The 23,697-nt window shown below is 41.0% G+C and overlaps 1 protein-coding gene across 5 annotated transcripts in view; it reads left to right on the top strand.

Annotated features, from left to right (window-relative positions):
* Positions 1 to 23,697, top strand: part of LOC139777639 (E3 ubiquitin-protein ligase RNF220) — a 170,646-nt gene that overhangs the window by 7,614 nt on the left and 139,335 nt on the right. For all 5 annotated transcript variants that reach the window (XM_071715204.1, XM_071715203.1, XM_071715200.1 and 2 more), the window contains one exon: positions 665 to 1,202. In XM_071715204.1, coding sequence (XP_071571305.1) covers positions 734 to 1,202 — 469 coding nt within the window. In that variant the 5' untranslated portion in view covers positions 665 to 733. The remainder of the gene's footprint in view (positions 1 to 664; positions 1,203 to 23,697) is intronic.

Genomic DNA, 23,697 nt, shown 5'->3' with positions numbered 1-23,697 from the left:
GTATATACGCGAAATAAAGTTATCCCGTCGGGTCTGATAACACGAGGGCGGTTTCTCGGAAACCGGAAATAAACGTCAGGATCTCTTTTGTACGTGCCACTAAAATTAATAGAAAATTAGAGATTAAATACGTACGGCTTATAATTGGCGATTGTAAAATCGATTACAAAATTTTTTTAATAAAATAAAATATGAAAAGTCTGTATTAGATAAAATCAATTGCAATGTCTCAATGTTTAAATATATCATATTAATATTGGAAATGTCCCAAACATAGAATATTCGAGTTTCAAGAATATCTTGTTCTTTTCCCATAATTATATAACATAATTGATAGAGTGTATAAATATATGATTTATCTGAATAATTTTCTTTCTCTCTTTCTCATATTACTTACCATATATTCGCTTAATTAACTATTAATGAATGACTATTAAGTAACTAACAGTTAACTAACAGAAAGAAGCTGTTTTCGTATAAAATATATTATTACATTTTTATTTCACTAATCCCTATAATGCTTTTATGATGCTTTACGATATGCTGATATTAAAATGTAAAAGCTGTGTATAAATATTTAACCGTCGCATTTGTGAGGATCCAGTTGCAAGAGCTACTCGGTTTGCATCTCTTACCAATCCTTTTCCCTTTCCGTTCGTTTCAGGTGACCGATTCAAAAGATCTGCAGGTGCCCTTCAGCACGGCGGCGTCGCTGGGCTACGGGCTGCATCACATGCTGCATCTGCCGCCGCAATTCCTGCATCCGCTCGATCATAGACTGCCCTTCGGCGGCTTCCGGCCCTTGGTGCCGTCCGCGTTCGCGCCCCCCAGCAAGTGCCTCAAGGTCGAGACCGGGAACGGCGCGGTGCCGGGGAACGGCGGCCTACCCAGCCTCGGCTCGCTCTCGAGCATGTCGAACATGTTCTCGCCCACGTCCCTACCGGGCGCCGGCGGGGGTGCGGTGGTGTCTGTATCCGGTGCGGCGGCCGTTGCGGCCGCCGCTGCCGCCGCGGCCGGCCAGGAAGTCGGCGGGCCGCAAAGTCCGGCCGGTTCCGCGAGCCGCTCGCCCACCGGCACCGGCGGTACCGGTTCCGTGCCGAATCGTGGTGCTACACCCGACGAGGAAGACCGTGACGCCAACGCTACACCGGGATCCGAGAACACCGAGCGATCCACTCCGGAGGAGGGACGGCCGTATAGACGTGAGTGTAATTAATATGCATGTCTCTTGCTTTCTTTTGCGTACGGATAATGATCAATACGGTATATCGATATCGCTGGAATCTAACTCGTATTTGAATTTTTAATTAACATTCGATCTTTCCCATAAGATTTTCAATTATATTACGTTATCGTATGCTTGATATTTGATCGTTTATATTGATCATTTCTGTTCGTCGCTCGATTTTGATATCAGTTTCTTAACACTTAATAGCGGTTGCTCGCTGAGCTTTTGTAATATATTAATGAGACATCTCTCCGAGAGAAGCATAAAATGTCACTGAAATCTTCAACCCGTAAGATATACATACCCCTATTGACGTAATCTCGAAGATAACCATGCGGATTTTCTCCGTTTACCATAAACATTTCCCCTGTTAAACAAACTCAGCTGCTTATCCGAAATTTTCAAAACATACCGCGGGTATGTATTCCAAGAGATAAGAAAGGAACACATGTGTGCCGTATTGTTTTAGAACGCGATCTTTCTCGAGTCGCGGGCGGGGTCGGCGTGGCTAACCCGTATATTTTTTCGCGTTGACCCTGACATACGGGCGGGTTAAAGCCGGCTACATTAGGAGCAGAATCGTCGAGATTTGTATGCTTAATCTACCTAAGTCGTTTATTTGAGCCCCTGGCAACCGTAACAGCTGTGCCACGGACAGCCCTGAAGAGACGCGTTCACGCGCGCGGAGGGCTTGCCCTCTCTCTCCTCTCTCTCCCCACCCTCTCTCTCCACCGTGGGTTTGTTTATTTTTCACCGTTGTCTTAATTACCGAAAGATAGAGCCATTTTTCCCCGGTCGCGGCGTCGCTGACCGCTTTTTCCGTGCTCTTCAATGTACGCCTTCTTTCGGATTTGCATTGTCGAGATAAATTATCATTTTTAATAATATAACACGATGTAATACTCTCTGAAGAATTTAAAATGGATTCGATTTAGCTTGTGAAACAAATTGTTAAAGAGATTATCCAAACAGATAATAAAATATTCGATTTTGCCATTTTATTATGAAAAGAATGCATTGATTATGATTGCTATAAAATTTGATTAGTATTTTTTAATTTGTACTTATTTATTTCGTTTGTGCAATAGCTCCTATTTCAATGATAATTTTTATATACAGACTGTTAACGTTTTTGATGACTTCAAGAAATGATTAATACTTTTGTTTATTAGTAATATAAGATGGTAATAATCTCTCTCTCAGGAAAAAAAACAGATTGTGCGCGCCGAACTCGACAACCTCGTGAGAAATCGTACGTTTCTCCGTACAAATTAACCGTCGGCGAAAAAGCGCGCGACGATGGTCAGTTCGCTCGCTTTTCGTCGGCTAATTTTCGTTTGATTGCGAAAGAGAAAAGGGGTTGGAGCGGCACGAAAAGTCTCCCTCTTCGCTTCTATTCTTTCTCTCTCTCTTTTTTTATTCCCACGTAGTTGGGTGCAGAGATAACGACGCCCTTTGACCGCCGCGCCGCGTCGCGCACACACCGTACTGCTCGAAATGCGACGTTAGCGCGTTGCTAATTAGTTGGTACCGACTTTGTGGCAGTGCACGGCGCGCGTTGCGTTACGCAACAGGGGACAGTCATTGCGGAAAATTATTCGCATGATTGAGAGCGAAGAGTCAATTTTAATTACGGGAAACGCCGTACGAGTTTTTTTTTTGGCGCTAATTGGATAAGTTCTAAATTTAAAGAAACATGTATATAATATTTCTTATCGTTGCGTTGAATCTCTTTTTAGTTTGAAATCCCTTTGACGCGTTAAAATTTATTGCTTAACCATATGATTCATGATGCGCCGGAGATATTATTAATATATTGTTTGATATCTCGAACGTCGAACGCTATTATGCGAATTGGCCGCGTACATACCTATTTTATACTCCATATATAGTACGGTATTTTCATTATACACTCGCGCGTCCTTTTTGAGCCGCTCCGTGAAGGGTGCATATATAGAGACGCGGTTGACATACACTCGCGCTCGTGCTTCATCGCTATTTATGGCAAATAATCATACGCGACTGTATCGCGCAATTTACATTGCGTTTGTTTGACTCTAATGGCGCGGCAAAAATATCAAGTTAATATTGACTCGCGTCTATAATGCGTGTGTTTGGCCGCATCCCACTAGTTGCTATAATCGACTATCGTCATTTCGATAATCGTTATCGTTTCTAAATTTTATTATTGATAGAAAAAAAATCACGATACATGTTCCTGCGAGATGAGATTAGATCTATAATCTTTTAATTAATTCTCATTTTCAATTTTTTTTTAATGCAATAGTTACATTATTCACGCGTCCGAATATGTTCCAATGAGATTTATTGTTACATCTTATTGTTATTACTTATTATTATAAAACACGAGACGATGTAATTAATTCTTCAATCGTAGTTGCTAACAAAGATCGCCAGCGACTTTTGATGATTAGAAGTTGAAACAAAATCACCCAGCAAATCGGTCTGTAATCAGTTCGCCGGTGCGGTGCGGAGAATACCGGCGAGCAAGTAATATACGCATTGTATCGTTCATGCTCGCGTCACTCCCGCGAACGCGTGTACGACATCGGCTGAGGGGGGAGGGGAGATATGCGATGTTTGGTTCGCAGCCGGGGATTGGAGTGTACAATCGTATACCGTTTGGCAGCCTGTTTGAATGTTTTGCGACGAGTTTATTCGAGTTATCAATTTCCTGGCAAATATCTGCATTTCCGCGCGCTCCACGTTTCTCCCTCTGTCGTTCTTCCCCTGCTCCCCATTCTCCGTCCTCTATATCGCGCCTGCAGTAGCATTGTGGTCAAAAGGTGTAAACTGAATCTATCCGCGAACCAACAATAGTTGATGGGGAAAGAAAGAAAGAAAATAAGCGCCGTACTTTTGTTTAGAGAATAGCTTCTATATATTTTACAGATTAATCAGATTCTCTCTCTCTCTCTCTCTCTCTCTCTCTCTCTCTCTCTCTCTCTCTCTCTCTCTCTCTCTCTCTCCTCTCTCTCTCTCTCTCTCTCTCTCTCTCTCTCTCTCTCTCTCTCACTCCCTCTCTCTCTCTATCCCTCCCTCCCTCCCTCCCTCCCTCTCCCCCTCGACATATGCGTGCATACGAATAAAACAAATAGTAATAAACTTGACGAAATTACGTGTGCATAATGGAGGAATTGATTGTGTGTGCATTTATACATAGATATTATTGCAGTAACTCTGAATTATCGTGCACTCAGAAAATGTCATACAAGTGTTAGTTTTTTTTTGTTATCTTTAAATTTTTTATATGTTTTTATGTTATCTGTTTTATTGTCGTTATTAATTAATTTTGGAATTCGCGATCCTTATATAGCATCATCAGAATTGTATCCGTGTGAAATGGATGTGCAACATAAAAAGTTGCGAAACGTTTTAAAGTCGAAACGATATAAAGGGTCATCAAAAATCATTGATAATTCCGGAAAAAAAATATCAGGGCTTGTTTTCGACATACGTGATCGCTTTAAAACGGGCGCTTTCCCACGTAAAAGCGCATTGTATAAGGGGTGCGGCATACGACGCGACGGGCCAAAGGGCCACGCGTGTATTAGCGCGTTATTCATATTTTTTTTTACGCACGCATAAATACGCGGCAATAATATAACACAGGAACGCCGCTCTCGTCTCGACGGTCATGAAATGGCAAACATAAACCGGAAGCGTCGTGATTTTTAACTCGCCGCGAATGTATGATGTCGTTTTTTTTCCAGCTTTGCGTATTTATATTTGCGCAATTTTCCACGAGTCTCACACCGAGAATCGTTTCCATGCGTGTTGTTTTAAACGTATGGTAAAAATGCAAACTAGGAATTCTTGAAAAAAGTGAAGTAAAATTACTTGCTGCACGAGACTTATCACTATTATATTTCTGAGTCTTGATAAAAGTATTTAGACAATCTTTATTTGCACTTGATGATTAATCTAATATTATAACAGACTGTTCAGTTTTTTTACAAGTAGATATTGAAATAAGTTTTTTTTTAACGAAAAAGATTCGTAAATTTGAAATATTGTATTATGATGTACGTATAAGAAATGTCTATGAATATTATTAGATTTTTGTTAGAAATAATTTTATAAAAATTAATATAAATAGTAACTACATAATTCTTATATATATGTATATGTATGTGTGTATGTTTAGTTTTTTAGTACATAGTCATCCGAAACTACGTCAGAAATGAAAAATTAATAGAGAATCTTTCCATTCTTATATCGTGCCATGGATAACAAAATAAAAAGTCGTTTCTTTCAAGTAATATTCCGCAATAAGTATACGTACGTAAAAAATGTATTGTTACCAGTGAAGTGAGTTAAAAAAAATTATCGAAGTGCGAAGTGTTAAAAGGGTAAAAACGCGGCGCACATTGTGCATCGCGTATCACGTAAATTATTGCTTCTTGAAGGAAAGCAGTTAATATCATGACCGTTACGACTGTGTCGTACGTCACGAGTAAAAGCTCATATAAACGTCAGTTACGTCAATCATTCTTTAATGGGAATGAATTTTCGTCGGTCGCCGCTAAATCACTATTGGCCAATAACCGTTTACCGTTAACAAAACACCGCGTACGTCGGCGTGCTGAATTGATGTACCACTTCACCAATGAGATGTAGTATAAATACTCGCAGACGTGATGCTGCAACTATGTTAAGCAATCGAGCGAGCGGGGTAAAATCGAATTTGCATGTAACGCGCGTAATTGCTATAGCAGTAAATCGATTGGAAATTAATGTCTCTTCGGTTCGTCTATTGGATATTCTAAATACTAACGAATTTTATTAAAACGACGCAGTGTGTACACATAAACGGAAAACAATTTCCATAAACGCGAAATTAAATATATTTCCGTGTACAATATTAACATTGCTTACCCTATGTTTATCAATTACGTTTTGAATTATTTATATAATTCTTAAGTCTTCTTTCGTGTTTCCGTTTCTTGATTATCATGAATATTACTCTAAGATAGTACAGCATATATATGAATGGAACAGTCGCGGTTTATTGCTTTTTCGTAAAATAATTACAGCATTCGTGGATGTACCTTCCTCACAAATGACTGCCGTTCGAACACATTCGCCAACGCGCGCGTAGAAGTTTCCCTCATTTGTATTCTTAGGGCGAGCCGCGAGCCGGTACCCACGATTTACTATCACGTCGTACGAATTATTTAGTAATCAAATTTCGCCCGGTTACCGAGGCTTCGAACGGCGGCACAGAAGGGTGGTCGCGTCGTTGGCTGCTTTTACGATGATTTCTCTATTTTACGGTGGTTGCGTGAGAAGACCATTAGGCAGCCATCGAGATTCGGTGTAAACGTGCCGCGAAAACCGCTTTTAAGCCGCAAAAATTCATGCTTTTTTTCCGCGGAAAATTATTACCGAAAAATGCGAAAAACGTGATAGAGGAATATCGCTCGATAATCCTTCGATAAAAATATATTAGAAAACGTACTGTATAAAACAAATACTTTCGATTTAAAAAATACATTTATAAAAATATGAATATTTCGGAAAGAACTAAGAAATGAATAATCTTAATCTTAAATTTTAAGATTCCCAAGTTCTCTATCTTGGATTTATTTAGAGAGATCTTTACGTTATTAGATAATACGTAACGTCACTTTTATACGTGAAAATACAATTTTATATCGATTTACGCGATTTTTTTGAAGACGCGTCGTTACATCTCTCTTGTCTCGACTTTCACCAGCTTTTAAAAGAGATGAGCGGAATTTGCCCGGCGATAATATGCGTTTCGTTGTTTTCGTTATTTAAAAAATAAAAATTTCATAGCTGATATCGCGACCCAGATAACTCGGCACCGGCCGTGGCTGAACCAACAATTCGTTACTGCGGATTATCCAGCTGTCCGCGTCGAGAAAAGGCGAGTAACGCGAAACTCATTATGATGCAGGAATAACGAGCCACAGTATAGATTACCGGATTACAAACGAACTGGAATTATTGAATTACAAATGATTCCTCCGATTCATCCTCCCATGCTATGCCCGATATTTTGTTTCTTCGTTATTATTTTAAGATACAGCTTTCCGCGCATTGGCATGCATTTAATTTTACTCATACGATCCTATTGACGTAAATTTGATTTCAAGGTGGATCCCATTTTACTTCTTATCCTCCTCACGGCGACCACTACGGTCATCTTCAGAATTTACGAATTTATTTATAATTATTAACGATAATTGTAAGCGTGCGCGTCAATCACAAAAGTTACGGTTACATGAGGAAACAATATTAACCCTTAGCCCGTATACCTAGGTCGTTTTCGTCCGGGCGAAAATCAAATGTAGTTGTAACTTTTGAAAACGGGTAGAGAGAACGCCACTGAAATTATGTGAAAAAATTAAATTGTTTATAATTTTATGATTGATACTTCAAATTGAAGGTTTGAATTACCTCCATGAATTTTTTCAGATTTTTTGTAACACTTTAACACTAAAAAAAAACGTCAGGACGAAAACGACCCAGGTTGGCGGCGTAAAGGTGCCAAAAAAACGTATGCGGGCTAAGGGTTAATTTGGATCGTATTTAGAATTGATCCTTTTGGAATCTCTATGAAAATTTTCAATTAATAATTCAGTTATCATTTTTTAAAATAAAATTACGGAAATTCTGTTCCGTCATTTGTACAACGTAAATTCCAGGCATAAAGCATAAATTGCGAACGATGCACTCTCCAATGCGACCGGCGCTGGCCCTTTGCGACTCGCTCGGAATCGATGGATCGAAGCGCGCAAAAAAACAGACGAACTGCCCCCCGTCTGTGACCCATATTACTTGGAAAATTTTTAATTGCATTTTTTTCCATCGACAAAGAGGGCCGACACGCGGTGGTGTGCCTTACGGATCGCGTCGCATCCATCGCGCGCGCGTTCGTTTGTATTCGACGGGAGCGGTTCGCGAACGAATGGCGACATTGCGAACGGATGCGCCACCTCGACGCGACCAATTACCAATCACTCTCGCGGAACAATAAAGCAAAACCGTGGAAAAAAATTCCCGTCAAAAGTATCGCGTTTCATATGCACCTAGCGCGCTCCCCGCGGAGAGCCCGCGGTGGCGTATAACCGTCGCGCAAAAATAAAATTAAAAGCTGAATGCTGCGGGAAAAAACGCACTATCGCGCTGGTCTCCTTTGTTTACGGAAGAAAAATTCAACGCTCGCTTTTGATTTTCGAATGATTCGGAATTTTATATTAATCGTATCGCGCGCTTTCCCCCCGAAAAAGTGGATATAAGTGCAGTTTTGGAATGTAGGTAGTATATCTCTCTGACATTTTCTCATCGTCTCTGTGAAGATAATAACAAAATTCTTTGGTAGATATACCGGACATATCAAAAGTGACTGTTGATAACTCATTTAAGAGTTGTATTTTCTCGATATAATTTTTGTTTTATTGCCCGAGAGCCACTTTTCGTTGCGTCACATATAGATACTATCAATTTAATGGCGCGATAATGTCTAGTGGAGTTAATTCACGGATGTGGGTCCGGTGGAATGGCCCGGCCCAATAACACCACTCTACATATATGACCGTCAATCCAACTTCAAAGTCGGCTACTTTAAAATACTATACTATCTTATCGCTTCCATTTACTGTTTTCGTCAGTAATATCACCGTATTTATTAATAGTAATAAATAATAACTTGCCTCTCAGAAATGTGATTAAATCGGATAGGACGTAGAAAGTAAATAATCAGGTAGAAAACGAATTTTTAAAATTGAGATAACCAGGAAAAGAGTGAGAGAGAGAGAGAGAGAGAGAAAGAGAAGGAGCGAATGCAAAGCAGCCGTCATCGATCTTGCGGAGGTATTTGGCTCGAGGAGACTCAAGAGGAAGAGGTGAGTTCCCCGCAAGAAGCAGGGGAGGATGAAGCGGAGAGGAAGGAGGACACTATTCATCATGGTCCGAGAGTGGTGCAACTGCAACTGCGGCGACGTGGAGTTCGCCGCGCCTCCACGCGCGCACAGTCGCTGTAGAAAGGTGGAAGAAGCAGATGGGATTGAGGGATGGAGAGGGAAGAAGGGATAGGGGGAATAGAGATGGCACAGTACGGGCGGTGTCGTAGCAGGGAGTAAAATAACTGAGATACCGACTGTATCCTCCTCCTCTTCCTCCTCTTTCTTCTCCTCCTCCTTCCCCTCCTCTTCCTCCGCATGACTGCAACTAGCTAGGCGGAGCTCGCAGACCGATCTCTATGTAATAGCTGCATTGCATTGGGCACCTAGAGACCTCTCCGCCTGCATTCTTGCGCAATAGAAACGATCTCCCGCGTCTTTCACCCTCTCGGTTTTCCTCCCTCTTTTTACCCTTTTTGTATACCCCGTCGGTATGTGCAATCCAACTCTGTGACTTATACGCGACTTATACGTAGTGTCCGCAAAAAGGTACACAGTACGGTAGTAAGGCTTTACTCTTAAAACAGTTTGCGGACTTCATTTTTCTTTAGCGGACACTCGCTCTCATGCGGCTGGTTGTCATGAATATTTTTCTCTGAATGAATATATTCTTGATAATCATACGACGTCTTTTTTATTATTTATATAAGGTTAATTGTTAACTGTAGAATATCTTGACATAAAATAATTGTGAGATAATGTAGCGCTGTCATGTTACAATATACATGGCCAATACGGACAATGTGTAAAATAGAATACCAAATATTACATACTTCGCTCTGTATAGGAAATATTTAATTTTTTAATTAAGTTGTATTTATCTCTTAATATTGAGGTCACTTTTTCTGAAAATTTAATTCTTTATGGGCCAGTTTCACCAACGTCGATTAACTGTAACCTTCGATTAAACTCACTCTTCATCTCTTTTTAACTGTCCCCCCTAGAAAGAGACGAAGAGTGAGTTTAATCGAAGGTTACAGTTAATCGGAGATGGTGAAACCGGCCCTATTTCTACGTCTATTTCTTCATGCTTCATATCTTTCTACTCGAGATTCGACTAAAAATATCGAATTTTTAATATAAGACAAAATACAAATGAAATGAAGTTTCCGTTTCTTATAAGTATGGTTAAGAACCACAAATCTGACGTTAATGAACCTTACTAGGAGACCGCCGTTTCCTTCTTTCAAGACCCGTTTCTTGTAATCAACTATACTCTTCATACATTGCCAGTAGTATAAAATCACGGATCTGCTTCTGTCTCAGATACACCTATAGGTACATGACTCTCTGTGCATTTGTCAGGTCGACGACCGCCCTCCCTCGATTTCTATCCCATGTGGAACCGCGATCGTTTCACCTTTTCCTCTCAGCTATCCAGTCGATGTCGTATCTTCCTCTTTTTATCCTCTTCGCGAGGAACGAGGATACTCCGTTCATGAGAAGGGATTACTGATTTCCTCGCGCGCGCGCGCGCGTGTGTGTGTATGTGTGTGGTTGGTAATTTTCTCTTCCGTCTTCCGTCTTCTATCCCGCCGTTTCCGCGCTCGTTTAACGATCTGGCTCGCGCTGCTAGAAATAGAAGCTCCGCCTCCTAGACCAGAAACCGAAGGCCGGGTGAGAGAGAGAAAGAGGCAGGAAGAGAGAGAGGAAGTGTAGAGTTAAAGAGGAAGAGGGAAAGAGAGGTATCCTCCTCCGCAACGTGGGAGGACGAGACTCCTTGCGAAGCCCTGGGCGTGGTGAGGGAGGAGCTTCCTATACTGTATACGAACTCGTTTATATCCAACAACGACGGCCGGATGCAGCCGACGTTGGCGTCGACGTCGCCGAGACCGTCGGCGTCAGGATTATGACGCAGTCCGCCAAAACCGTGCGTCATTGTGTTTAATTCTCGATTCATGAAATATTTTCCTGCTATTTTGAGATTATTATTATGCAAAATAATCTTGTACAACTGTGAGAGTTTTTTTTTATTTTTTATTGATGGTTATTACCGTCATCCATCATTATTACTATTTTTTTAATTATCGAAAATACGGTGAATAATGATACTATCGTTGTTCACAGCGTTTCCACAATTAGAAAATTAATGTATGGCGGAGAGAGCGTCACGTATACACGCGAAGGCAACCGATATCTTGCGAGTATATACATATTTAAATACAAATATACTCAAGTAAACATACAATAGGTTTAACTATATTACAGGTGAATTCTGTGCATTCGGTTACATTCGCGCGAAACAATGGAACGTACAAGCTCGAAATAATTTTAATCAAAGACGTTAATTTCAATTTATGATTCACGGTGGATTCGACTGGGCTTTAACATAATTTAATGAAATTCGGTGCTAATGCAACATATTTGGCATACGTATTCCGTCGGATGGAGTAGAGTTTCCCTGTAATTTTAATTAAAAGTATTGATTTAAATTCTACGTACTGCTACATGGCTCTCCACATATTAATTCGATTCATTTAACGTGCGTCGTCAATTTTATTCCCATCGAGTAATCTGTAATTGCGATGCAGTCGTGAGGATATCCTTTTTAGAAGAGCTCCGAACGAACGCGCGCTTGCGAGGAGCACTTCTCGTGCGTTTAGGTATAACTAACCTTTTTTCGCGTGCGAGAAACTATCCGTTGCGAGATAACTTGGTGCAAAAGTGTTGGCACATAGAGAAGATAAAATTTACCGTAGAATCTGCCAATCTCGTGTAACCCGATGAACACGAGACTTCGTAATGAATGTAACGAAGAGGGTTAATTTAGATTCGCAGTAGAACTGACTGAATTTCGAGCTTAATGAAATCCGGTAACGGTCCTATATATGATTAATGTACGATTTGATTGAAATTTTATTTTACCTTGTACCAGTCGTGGCATATCTTTTCATTAAAAAAAAGCAAATGACATCTCGGATAAAAGCCGCATATTCTTATTATTTATTCCATAAGATAAAACTTTCAATTTATTCAATTGGAACTGAATCAAGATCAGTCTTGCAAATATGTCCGTATTACTTTATTGCTCATCATCTAAACAAAACAAATAAAATACTTGATAAGCTCTCGTTCCAGACAGTTTCTACCTTCGTTTGAACACATTAAAAGAAATGTATTTAGTACACTTTTATTCAGCGCTTGATTTTGTGACGTCGCACGTCCTACGACGGACGCGCTCGTTTACGTGACGATCGCGACGCGAGCAACGACGAATGCGAGCGGAGGAGAGGAGAGGAGAGGTGGGAAGGTGGGACGTCACACACGAAGGAAGGGTTAAACTGTACAGTTTGCCAATTTGCCGCAGGCGTCGTCGCCTACGGTAAGTGCGTAGAGGTGCACCATGCCGTGTGCCGGGGCCGGGGCACGCCACCACGTTTAGCGGGCCGGGAGATGAAGTGCGCGAACGAACGAGATTCGGGCGAGAGGCTGATGTGCGGTTGAGGAGATTAATATGCGCGAGCGAGGCTCGCGCGCGGCCACCCCCGCCGGTATCCTCATCCTTCACCCTCGTTTCACCCGTGTCCGCGGCTCTTGCGCCACTGTCGTTTTGCTCTTCTCTCCCTGCTCTCGCTCGTCGGCCACCCCCTGCTTTGCCGCTCTTCGTCTCTCTCTCTCTCTCTCTCTTTCTCTTCCTCTTTCTCTTTCTCTCTCGTCGCAACCCCCGCGGTCCCATTTGCGAGTGGCGGCGATATATACACACGTATAAATCCAGCGGCGCGCACACGTGTACCTACCGTATACCGCGGCCGGTCCTGGGCATTTAGTAATTTCTGTCACGAGCCGAACGTTCCCGTTCGGAACGTCAACTCACGTGTAACTGCGGAGCGAATGGCTGCTCACGTATGCGTCGAGCTTAGCCGGCGACCGCGAGAAGAGGATGGCCTCTGCGAGAAAATTTGAGCGTATCGCGACGCTGATGGCCTCGAGCCCTCGGGCCCCCGCCACGTTCGTGCAAATAGTCCGCACGTGGAATATCGAAAGTGTCATCTTACGCATAATACAAGTGCATGCGGCGACATCCAATTCGCTCGGTTTTTACATCAAAGTAGCTAAATACTATTTATATTAACGTCAATATCGAGATGTAACTTTTTCTCCTTTTAATAGAAACGGTGAAAGAATTTGACCGTAAAAATATTGACCGTTAAATATATTTGCATTTGTATAGTAGGAAAAGATTGTTATCTAATCAAACACAAAAGTTGAGAACTTTATTCTTTAAGTAAACTCTGAAGTTGAAATTGAAAAATTAATTCAACTTTGTTGTAATATAAACACTTTAAATTAAAAATTAATGTAAGGCTAAATGTCTTAGAAATACAAAAAGAGTAAAAAGACTAAAAATGACGTTTCCGTTTAGCACAATGCACTGACGGAATTATATTCCACTTTTAGAACGTGAATCCTGCAGAAGCGCATTGAATTTGATATTTTCGCGTCACTTACAATTAGGCTTTTTTGATCTTACATGAATTTATTGCGTCATAAATTTAATGATCGAGTGACGCCAGAAAAATCACGCACGCGCGCGAGCCAGTTTTTTTGTAGTTCGGAGAATGCCTGGGGAGGCATTCCGCGCGCATTCCGCAGAAGGGTTGAGATGGCAAACGGCAGCAGAGCAGTAGGACCGACCGGTCGGTCATTCGGCGGGGTGCAAAGAGCGGCAGAAATCACGCGTGCGGTTTTGCGGGCTGCGTTCCTAACCGCCGAACGCCGAAGTTCGGATTGAACTGTCACCATCAGCCCCGTACGCCGCACGACCGCGTGACGTATATTCGTTCGTAATAACTGCGGTCGACCAATCGAGACACTCGGTAAATGTTGTTTTACGAGCCGCGCGCCGCCGTCTTTTCTTTCTCTCGCGCCTCTTTACGCAACACGTTTCGACGCTTACCGATTCGCTTTGGCCTGACTGAGAACGTGCCTCGGAGATACCCCCGTAGCGGACACGTTAAATACGAGACACGGTCAACCGAGCTTTAACCACTGTGGCTTTGCACTCGAAGCGTAAAATAATGTTATAGCTCGTTGTCGTGAAAGCGGACTACGTCTTTCGCTTTTATCATGGAAATATAAGCCTCTTATGATTTATTAGTTTTTGTAAACATTGTTCTATCATTATTTTCAGGATCTTTGCTATATTTATTTAGGAAGATGTGGAAAAAAAAAGAATCAACTTTCGTTACTTTTTTTTTAATTTCAAGAGACAATGTTATCTTATATCTAACGATATAAGATTTATAAGTTTGCCGACTGTCATATAGTAGGATTACTTATATTGATGTGAGCATGCATGTATAAAAAGCTTGTAAAAACTAGAATTCTAACTTGGATACAAATTTGGTATATTAGCATTATACTGATAATTAATACACTTTCTCTTTTTTTTCTTCTTATGATTTCCATGACTTTCAAAAGCAAAATAGGAAACTTATTATTCAAGGTGTGTGAAGAGAAAACAACTTTCAGTGTACGAGTTAATGAGATGAATTGTAAAAATGATTGGTTAGTCATCGACGCGCGGTAAAACGATCTGGCGAATCCGATCGCGGTAACACGTGGAGAGCTTGATTTATGCTCGATCACCCTTACTCGGAAGCGCGCGCGTATATGCACTCACGCACATACGCACGCGATACGACAAAGAGAAAGCGAGAGGGAGAACAAAACATTTCTGCGTCGCATTATATTGTCGAAGGCGTGGGCGTCGCCGGCCTATCGGCAGTTTTCGGGGGCTGGAGGGCTATTTGTCCACCGCTACGTTGTTACCTTTTTATTTGCTCGCCTGTTATATATGGCGGCACATACGTATGGATACGCGTCCATATATCCGGGCCGGGCCATAAAAATACCAGCGAGAGCCGATACGTCGGGTATTATTAGAAGCTCAAAACAAGATTGCCCGGACGACTCCGACTTTCGTGGGCCCTCCACCTTCGTTTCCGCACCCTTCGCCGGTCAGCCCTTCGCCACTCGCCCACCACTCGCCCCCTTTTCTCGCAGAGCGATCTCAGTGTGGACAGTCGCGAGAGAGCCCTCCCGACCCGAAAACGTATTGTCGTAGTAATCGTCTCGAATCCCTTTTACGTAAAAACATTGACGAGTTTTGTCTCCGCGATATAACACGTGATGGTTCTCAATCTAAATCTTACGATTTCTATTTTGCCTTATCCTTTATGTCGCGCCGAAGTCTCACGGATTTGTCCTTATGAAGAATAATACTTTTTGGCTTTGATTGTTCCTTATCATCATTTTACAGAATAAGATCGTGAATGTTCATATATATTATTTACAGATGAGTTTTAATGAGTTTATTCAAGAATATTCATTGCATAGATAATTGTTGTTTTTTTCACTTTTGGCACAGTTCTTTGTCTCTCCTGAAAACTTTACCAATTGTCACATAGGCGGTATTGTTTATTCATTGACGATATACAAAATAAAATGATATTTAATTTAATTTATATGTTGTAATTATATGTTGTATAAACTGTGTAGAGCAGAGATGTAATAGCAATTTTTCTGTTTTTCAATATCACTCGTTAATTAAATTTAATTAAATTTTTAATTAATTACAAACTCGGTAAAACTCATTAAATATATATCACTCGATAATACACAGAAATAAAAACTTAAGTAACGAACTGTGAAACATTCAAACTCGAAAAAAATCAAAGTCGAAGAGAATAACAAGATATTTTGATTCTAGGACTTAAACTCACATAATTATTCTACGTAAACCGCATGCGTTATCTCACGAGCGTATCTCGCGCCGCGTCGGAAAGACTTTTACGTCAGCAAAAATTATTCGAGACTTAGCTCCACGTTGAAAGGGTACCGGGAGAAAGAGGGATGTCCTGTCCGCCGATCGTTCACAAAGGAATATGAGAAAAGGAAGAAGCGGCTTATACGCGCGCAAGGCTAGGAGACTTAAGCCTACCGAAGTAAGACGTTCCACCTTTAGCCCTGATGCTCGTGGCGCCTTCGTGGATATTTACAACGTTGTCGCCCGGGTCCACGTCGAGCGGAAGCCGAGGAGTGAGAAATGGTCGCGCCGACAATTAACTGAAATCACAACGGGCCAAGACGGTTTGTCACTGTCTGGCGTCCTGGTACTACCGTGCCCTGCTGTTGCCGTTAGTACCGCTAATGCCCTACGTTGACAGTCGTCGGCCAATATCGAGAAACCCATGGCCCAATTTTTTTACTCATGATCTTTTAATAACGCGTACGATACTACTCGTGTTAGTCACACGATTTTGCGAAAAATATTACAAAAATAGCACGAATGCGTAGCCTACTGCGTTACAATGAAGAGCTTAATATGCAATAAAACTGTCAAATTTCTTGCCGAGAATATTGCTGATAATGCAGTGAGGGTAATGTGTGTGAAAATGATAGAAGAAAGGAATACTGTATCTCTCGCGAGTGGCGTTCTCTTTGACGTAAGCGTAGCTGTGGAACGCGATTAAGTAATTAGGGGATTTTTAATCTTGTCCCCGGTCTCACCCTCGTTTTGGCACCGGTCACGAGTCGGCGAAAGAATAAATAAACTCGAAGCCGTTGCCGTTCACAGGAATTAAATCGCTGATGAAGAGCCCGTGCCGCGCTCTTTTTCCGTCCCTCTATCTCGGTTCACCTAAATCGATAAATTATCCGTGATGTGAATTTGTGAGTCTCGAATCTTGTTCTCGCCCATCCGCCGTGTCTTCTTTTAAATCCCGATTCTCATTTGACGATCATCGAAAATACCCACATTTTTCTCTGTGCATTTATTTGTGTTGGTAACTCGCATCTTAGCCAAATGCAAACTTGTCTTGAAGAATTTTATCGAAAATTCGAAACTGTATGATCTAAACGTGTGAGATACGAGAAAACGATCTTTAATTTATTTGTGAAGTCTTAATATATCAAAATATGTAGGCATAATTGTAGCTAAATTGCAAAGATATGATCTATTCGGTTGGTGATATATTTCTTTCACAAATAAATAGATCGATATTCAATTTTTTCTTCAATCGTGCATCAGTTACACGACTGATGATCCCAAACAAACTTCCCGCAAAGACTTGACGTTTAAATACGAGGGTGACTCCGGCAAGGAAGAGCGAACAAAACAGATTGGAGTCACGGCAAAGGGAAAGTGGGGAGAATCGAAAGAAGAAGCGTGTTTGGTTACAAGCAACGAGACATTTATCCTTTTAGCACATTGCTCCGCTCAACCGCCCACGTGTACGCATTGAACCGTGTACGCTGCTGCAGTTCAGCCATAAAACGGTTCAGTGATCTGCCTTTCATTATTTCTATTTTTTATTGCAATTTGAAATGCGTACACAAAAAAATGATCTTACACCTATAGCAAAAATTTTCTGGGTGCAAAAAATTAGCTAAGGTAGATAAATGATTATCAAATACTGTGATATCGCTTATGTTTTACACTTAATCAATCTATATGACAAAGACATAATTTATATCTGAACTTTGTGAAATTTAGAAAGAAAGTTTCTTTGTGGCGCCTATCCATGTTAAAGCCACTGTATAATAATATAATCATACTTGTTATGAAGTTTGACTGTGGTACACAGAAAAGGTTAGCGGCGAGAGACAAAATGAATATATGATCCTCACACCTAACATAGTTCGTATAATGCGCCCAATACGTCTAATTCTTTAAAAAAATCTCACGCTCAACTGTTACGCAGTTATCGCGTACAAGTCTGTGCCGGTCAGTTACTTCAGTCATTCAGTGTTTAGTGGACAGCGTATGTGTTCGTGAAATTATTGCGAATAAAAAAGTATTCTTATGAAGTTCTCAGCTTATAGCCGTAGTAATTCGACCTTTTCCATCATTTGTGAATAGAAATAGATAGCTATGTTGGCCAACGCGCCTTTCTTTTTCTAAATTAAATACACTCGGTTATCATTACATACTATACATACTATACACTGGAAAAAAAATTATTATTTGTAAATAAGAAAATAGATTTCTTCGAATTTGGTTTCTTTAATTCAAAGAAGCATTGGGTACATTTAAGAAAACAGTTTTCTCTGAATTTAAAATAAATTCAAAGAAATCTATTTTCTTGCAAATAATAAATTATTTTTTTTTTAGTATAGGTACCCTAAAAAGCTATATAATTATTATGGCTGCAGTTACAAAAATAAGTTAGCTGTGACATCTAGAATGTGTTGTTATATTATCTCGATGCCACAGTTATAATCGGCAGCTGTATTTTTCACAAAGATCGTTCTAGCTTTAGTATCGAAACTCATATTCATCCAATGCAGTGATTAAAATTTGGCAATGGAACCTAAATTTTCCAGAAGATATTACTAGAATGTTGCTGCTATAAATTCTATATGTGGCAAACAACATTCTAGCAGATACGAAAAATAGCGATAAATTTTTGTTGTGACACCTAGAAATCTACATCAGCAAAACTTTTTTTGAGTGCGTAATAATTCTAATAATTTCTCATCGCCGCAAAATTATAATAAATTTAATTTTCTCTTTTCATAAAAGTAATAAATGGATTTCCAAGTTTCTTCTTGCCCTCTTTTATAGGCAGTGGCAATTAGAAAATACCAACACAGATAAATATTTTATAACGTTATGAAGCACTCCTTTATTAATCAAGATTTACTAAAAACAGTCGACTGTGTTTTTATTAGGACACTGCTTGTCTAACTTTTTGGCAGTCGGATAATCCGTACTAGTTAGATTGGCGTACAAGTTGACCAGTCTTATACGAGAAGCAGAATGAAACGGAGAAGGTCAATACCTTCTCATGTGTCTTCGCTGGTTCCTGCTCCGAAATCGCTCTCGATTTCGTCGTTTTCTAGCATTTGACAATTATTCGGTAATTTATCAAAGCGTCCGCGCACAATGGCCCGGACGCAATGGTACGAGAGCAATCGCGAATGGCTCTGTCTTTGTGAGCCTCGCACGCAACACGCGACACGGTGTCTGCGAAATACTCATCCGCAAGGTGTTAAATTTTTCGATCGCGATAAACACCGAGATAATTTTCAGTATTCTTAATCTAAACAATAAGAATATATTAATAAATATTTTTCACAGTTGTCTCTGATTTCTATTTTACAATATTTGTAACAGTTATGTGCCGAAATTTTATTGCAAATTTTAACCTTGCATTATTTTACAACGTTGAATGATTTGGTAATAATAATAAGTATAAATTCAATATATGTTGTTGTAATTATATGTATATGGTTTTTAACAAAACTTTTGGGGAATAACATAATAAATGTAAAAAAAATTTTTAATGTATAATTTTTATTATGATTGAATATACAAGATTTAAATCGAGCTCGTCTGTAAATTCAAGGATTAATCAAATCCAATGTACTCTTTTCTGCATATCAAGAACGTAAGCCGTGTTAGTCCTCTTAAAGCTGCTACCAGCATGAAGAGGCGACGGCTGCTACTTTGTTCGGCGATTCGGAAATCGCTATTTGCACTAATCGTTTGTACCGGCTTTTAATTATAATTAAATACGTTAGCATTGAGACTTCGAATGACGAGAGCTCGATGGTGAGGTTGCCTCCAATTAGCGGTATACGTCGGTAATATAAAGCACTAACGTCGCAGATCGACACCGTATTCCATCTGCTGATTATCTGCCTGGTGGCCGGCTTCGATCGGTGATCTCCGGTTAATACTCCCGGGGCGGCCATTTAGCAGCCAGCAGTCCGGTTTCTTTGTAGCAGTCGAATCAACGGTTACAAAACCGGCGACTAACGATCTCGTCGCTTGGTTTAGCGAATAAACTATCGCGGAAACGGCCGGCGCGCATAGCGCCGGCGACCGTTAAAAACCGGCGGAGTTGATAATTCGATTTAAATATAAGCGCGCGGGCAGCCGGCAGTTTTTAATTTTTCCCGCGCCGGTTCTGCGGATTGCGCAGGATGATGATTTTTTTTTTACGACCGCCGTCGCAGCGGAACTGCGATTTCATTTAATTCACTCGTTTGGGATCCGGACTCTATAGCGAGTCATTAGTGCGTGAGTTAACGTCGGGAGTTTACAGTTTGGCGCAACGCAGCAACACGCACCGTGTTTGCCCCGCTCCGCATTTTTATACGCCGCGCTTGACTTCGCGTATATAATTCGCGTCAATGCGTTTGATGTAGCTCGCCAGAGTTGCAGCCATTTTCCCTCTGAGAATAAGCGCAAAATTATATAGTATATAAAGAATTTTGCATTGTATAACGTCATCGGAAAACGACCAGTTTTCTGTTGTTCTGTTTCTTTTACATATTACATTCTATTTCATAAACATTTACGCGCGTTACTGATTACATCAATGATCAAGATTTTTATAGTTTAGCGTGTAAAATTTAAAAGAAAGAAAACGATTGGAAGAAAACACTTTATTAAACGTAAACCAAGGAATAGCAATTAAAAATCATTCGAGTAGTATATGTGCTGGGTTCAGCTGTTTCTCGTCTATCAATAGGACTTGCGAACGAAAGGGTTAATATACGACAAATGCGTTTTTGGAATTGCTGAATCTATCTAGAAAATTTTAGAGATATTTTGAACGTATATTTCATTAACGCGAGTACATTTTGTCACACGTGCAATTTTACAGCGATCTAATCGTCTTGCGATCGATTCGGGCATTTTCCGCTAACCCAAAGGAGAAGAGAGCCGACTGTATTGTTAAGCGCGATTGTACATACGTCCGTATGCCTCGTTCGTAAACATGATCGCATATACGCGACGCGTATAATTCGTCGACAAGTAACGGTCGAACGCACGCTCGCTCTTTCTCTCTGCTGCGACGCTTTTTTCGTAGCGAATTATCGGGACACCCGGTGCATCAGGTATCCGTGGCATGAAACGTGGCTGCCGACATCGAGGCGAACAAGCGCGGTCCCGCGTTCGGAGCGATGGAACAAAACTATCTCATTGTGTGTTAATACACCGCGCCGCGTCGCTCGCTCGACCGACCGCTCGTGCGGCCTGCAACTGCAACACACGAGGCGATGCGGCGATGGTACGGTCTTAAGTTGTGCTCACATCGCGATTCGCTTGATCGCGGAGGCCCATTCCGGTGTACGAGGATAATAGTAATGTTCCCGTGTTCGTGGTTCCCACGTTTGCTGCGAAAAGTCGGAGAACATCTCCTTCCCTGAAGAAGAATCTTAATTTTGTATAGTTTAAAAATGTAATACGTGTGAACAATGGAATGTTGTGCAACTCACATTTAATCCCATATTGCAAATAATTTATTCTTTGATTAAAAATACATCTCACTTTCTTTGAGATTACGATATTTCTTTCAAACATCGTGAGATCGCACGTCTCGAGAATTTTTTCGATCGTTGTAAATGTGACTTTATCCTTGCAACGTTGTATCGTTAAAATAGGCGTGCGTGCCGAAAGAGCTCGGGACTCTCGAGCATCCGTTTGCGTAACGTAAAGGGTGCGTAGGGGCGCGTAGAGATGCGAATGCTAAACCATTTGAACATCCACTCTCGGCGTTTTACGCCTTTTACTTTCGCCAAGAATCTCTTCACGTTCCCTCAATCATCCTCAAAGATCTCATAAGTTTTCCACGTGAACTCTAGATCGTTCTCTCAGTCAGAATTCTCTTTGAGCGATTTGCGAAAACTTAAACTTCATTTAAATCAAAGACTTTGTAAAAAAAATTAGAAAGAGAGAGTCGATTGATAGTATTTATATTCACGATCAGATAGTGTCTCTTACATTTAATTGAGAACTGGAACGAGAGTCAGCAAATTGATAATTTGGCATTAAACTGTTTGTAATAATTTTTAAGAAACTCTTTTAAATTCCTCTTTTCTATTATTATTACTTTTTGTTATGCTTTAAATTTTATTGAGATTGCGTATTTCTTTTATGTAATATAAAACTATTCTAGTTTTTCTGCAAAGATTTTGCAATTGTCGATTAAAATACCAACAGTATATCTCAAATTGCTTCTGATTCCATTGATTACCTTATTTCTTACCTGGTACTTCGTTTTTGCTTCGCGCAACGAGCTTCTCGATCGTATTTGCATCATCTTAAGAACCGCACGAGTCGCGTATCTCTTTAAATATTCAGAACTCGCGAAGCCCATATGGACGACGGTAGACGCGGACGGGGGAAACGACAGATTCGATAACATAGGCGCGATTACACGTTGCTCCGACCGACTCGCAGCCGCGAGTCTACGAGGGAAACTAGCGAGGCGGCATCCCTTGTATTCTAAATTACGCGAAAATTCGAGGACCAATTTTCAGCAGCTTAGAGGGTTCTGTCTCTCTCTTTCCTTCCCTCTTCTCTTTCTCTCTCTTTCTCTCTCGCAGGTTTCGTCGGCGGTTAGTAGGTATGGGCGGGCCACATATTGGATCATATCGTATCTTCTCACACCCCATGAATAATGCATCTCAAAGGTCGCCCCCTTCTCCAACCCCTCTTCTTCTCCGCCTCGATACTTGATCTCACCCCCTCCCTCCTCTCCATTTCTCTCTCTCTCTCTCTCTCTCTCTCTCTCTCTCTCTCTCTCTCTCTCTCTCTCTCTCTCTCTCTCTCTCTCTCTCTCTCTCTCTCTCTCTCTCTCTCGTATCTCTCTTTCTTCTTTCCATCTTGCTTTCTCGCGCGAGAGACCGAGCGGAGTCGCGTTCCGAAATCTCTTCGTAATTAAAGCTGCCATATATTTTACTTTAATCGAGAAGATCGGCTGGCTACCATTGGCCGCGACGATTTATCACGACCGGACCGCTCGTCCGCCTCTCTTCTCGCTTCTTCACCTCCGTGCAGAAGATTATAATGCCGAGGATGTATGTACCGACGTGGTGTAATTGCGGGACGTTCTCACGACTCCGCGACTTCCCGCCTTCTAAATCACGAATGCAAACAATGAGCTGAAATTTTCATGAAAACATGATAGTTATTTTAAAAATATCTCCGTAAAAGTATAATAATCGTAAGAAAGATAATTTTCTTAATCATTGCACACAATATTTAATCATCGATTACTGTTATGTATCTCGTTTCGCTCTTATCGAACCCTCCCTGATCGCTCAGCCAATATTATTCGATAATTCAAATCATTGCAAATAAAATGAAAGAAATATACAAATAAAGATGCTCGACCTCGTCTGGTATATTCAATATGTGTATTTAAAAACGCGTTGCATTTTAACGATTCGCACAGGCAATCAAGCTGGAAGTCTTTCTTTTGCCTCGCCCGCGCGAATCGTTTCCAGCCCGCGAAAGCGGAGAGAGATCCGGTAGCCCTTGAAGCAATAGAAGCAGCAGTCCCGGTGTCACAGACTGCGAGATAAATCTTGGATTACCACGCGCGCCCCCCTAACCTCCCTCTCTCCTGGCCTTGTTCCTTGAAGTAGTAGCACCTCGGCATCCCGATTCTCTTCTCCGTCTACGACATTCAACTCTTCCCTCCTCTCTTTCCTCTCCTTCCTCTCCTTTTTCTCTTCTCGTTTCTCGCACCCTGTGCCCGGCGACACACAAGGCTT

The sequence above is a fragment of the Temnothorax nylanderi genome, unplaced genomic scaffold, assembly GCF_030848795.1.
Source record: "Temnothorax nylanderi isolate EJ_2023f unplaced genomic scaffold, tnyl_v1.0 TNYL_tig0156_pilon, whole genome shotgun sequence".
NCBI classification, from domain to species: Eukaryota; Metazoa; Arthropoda; class Insecta; order Hymenoptera; family Formicidae; genus Temnothorax; species Temnothorax nylanderi.
This window is presented reverse-complemented; position numbering and strand designations above follow the sequence as displayed.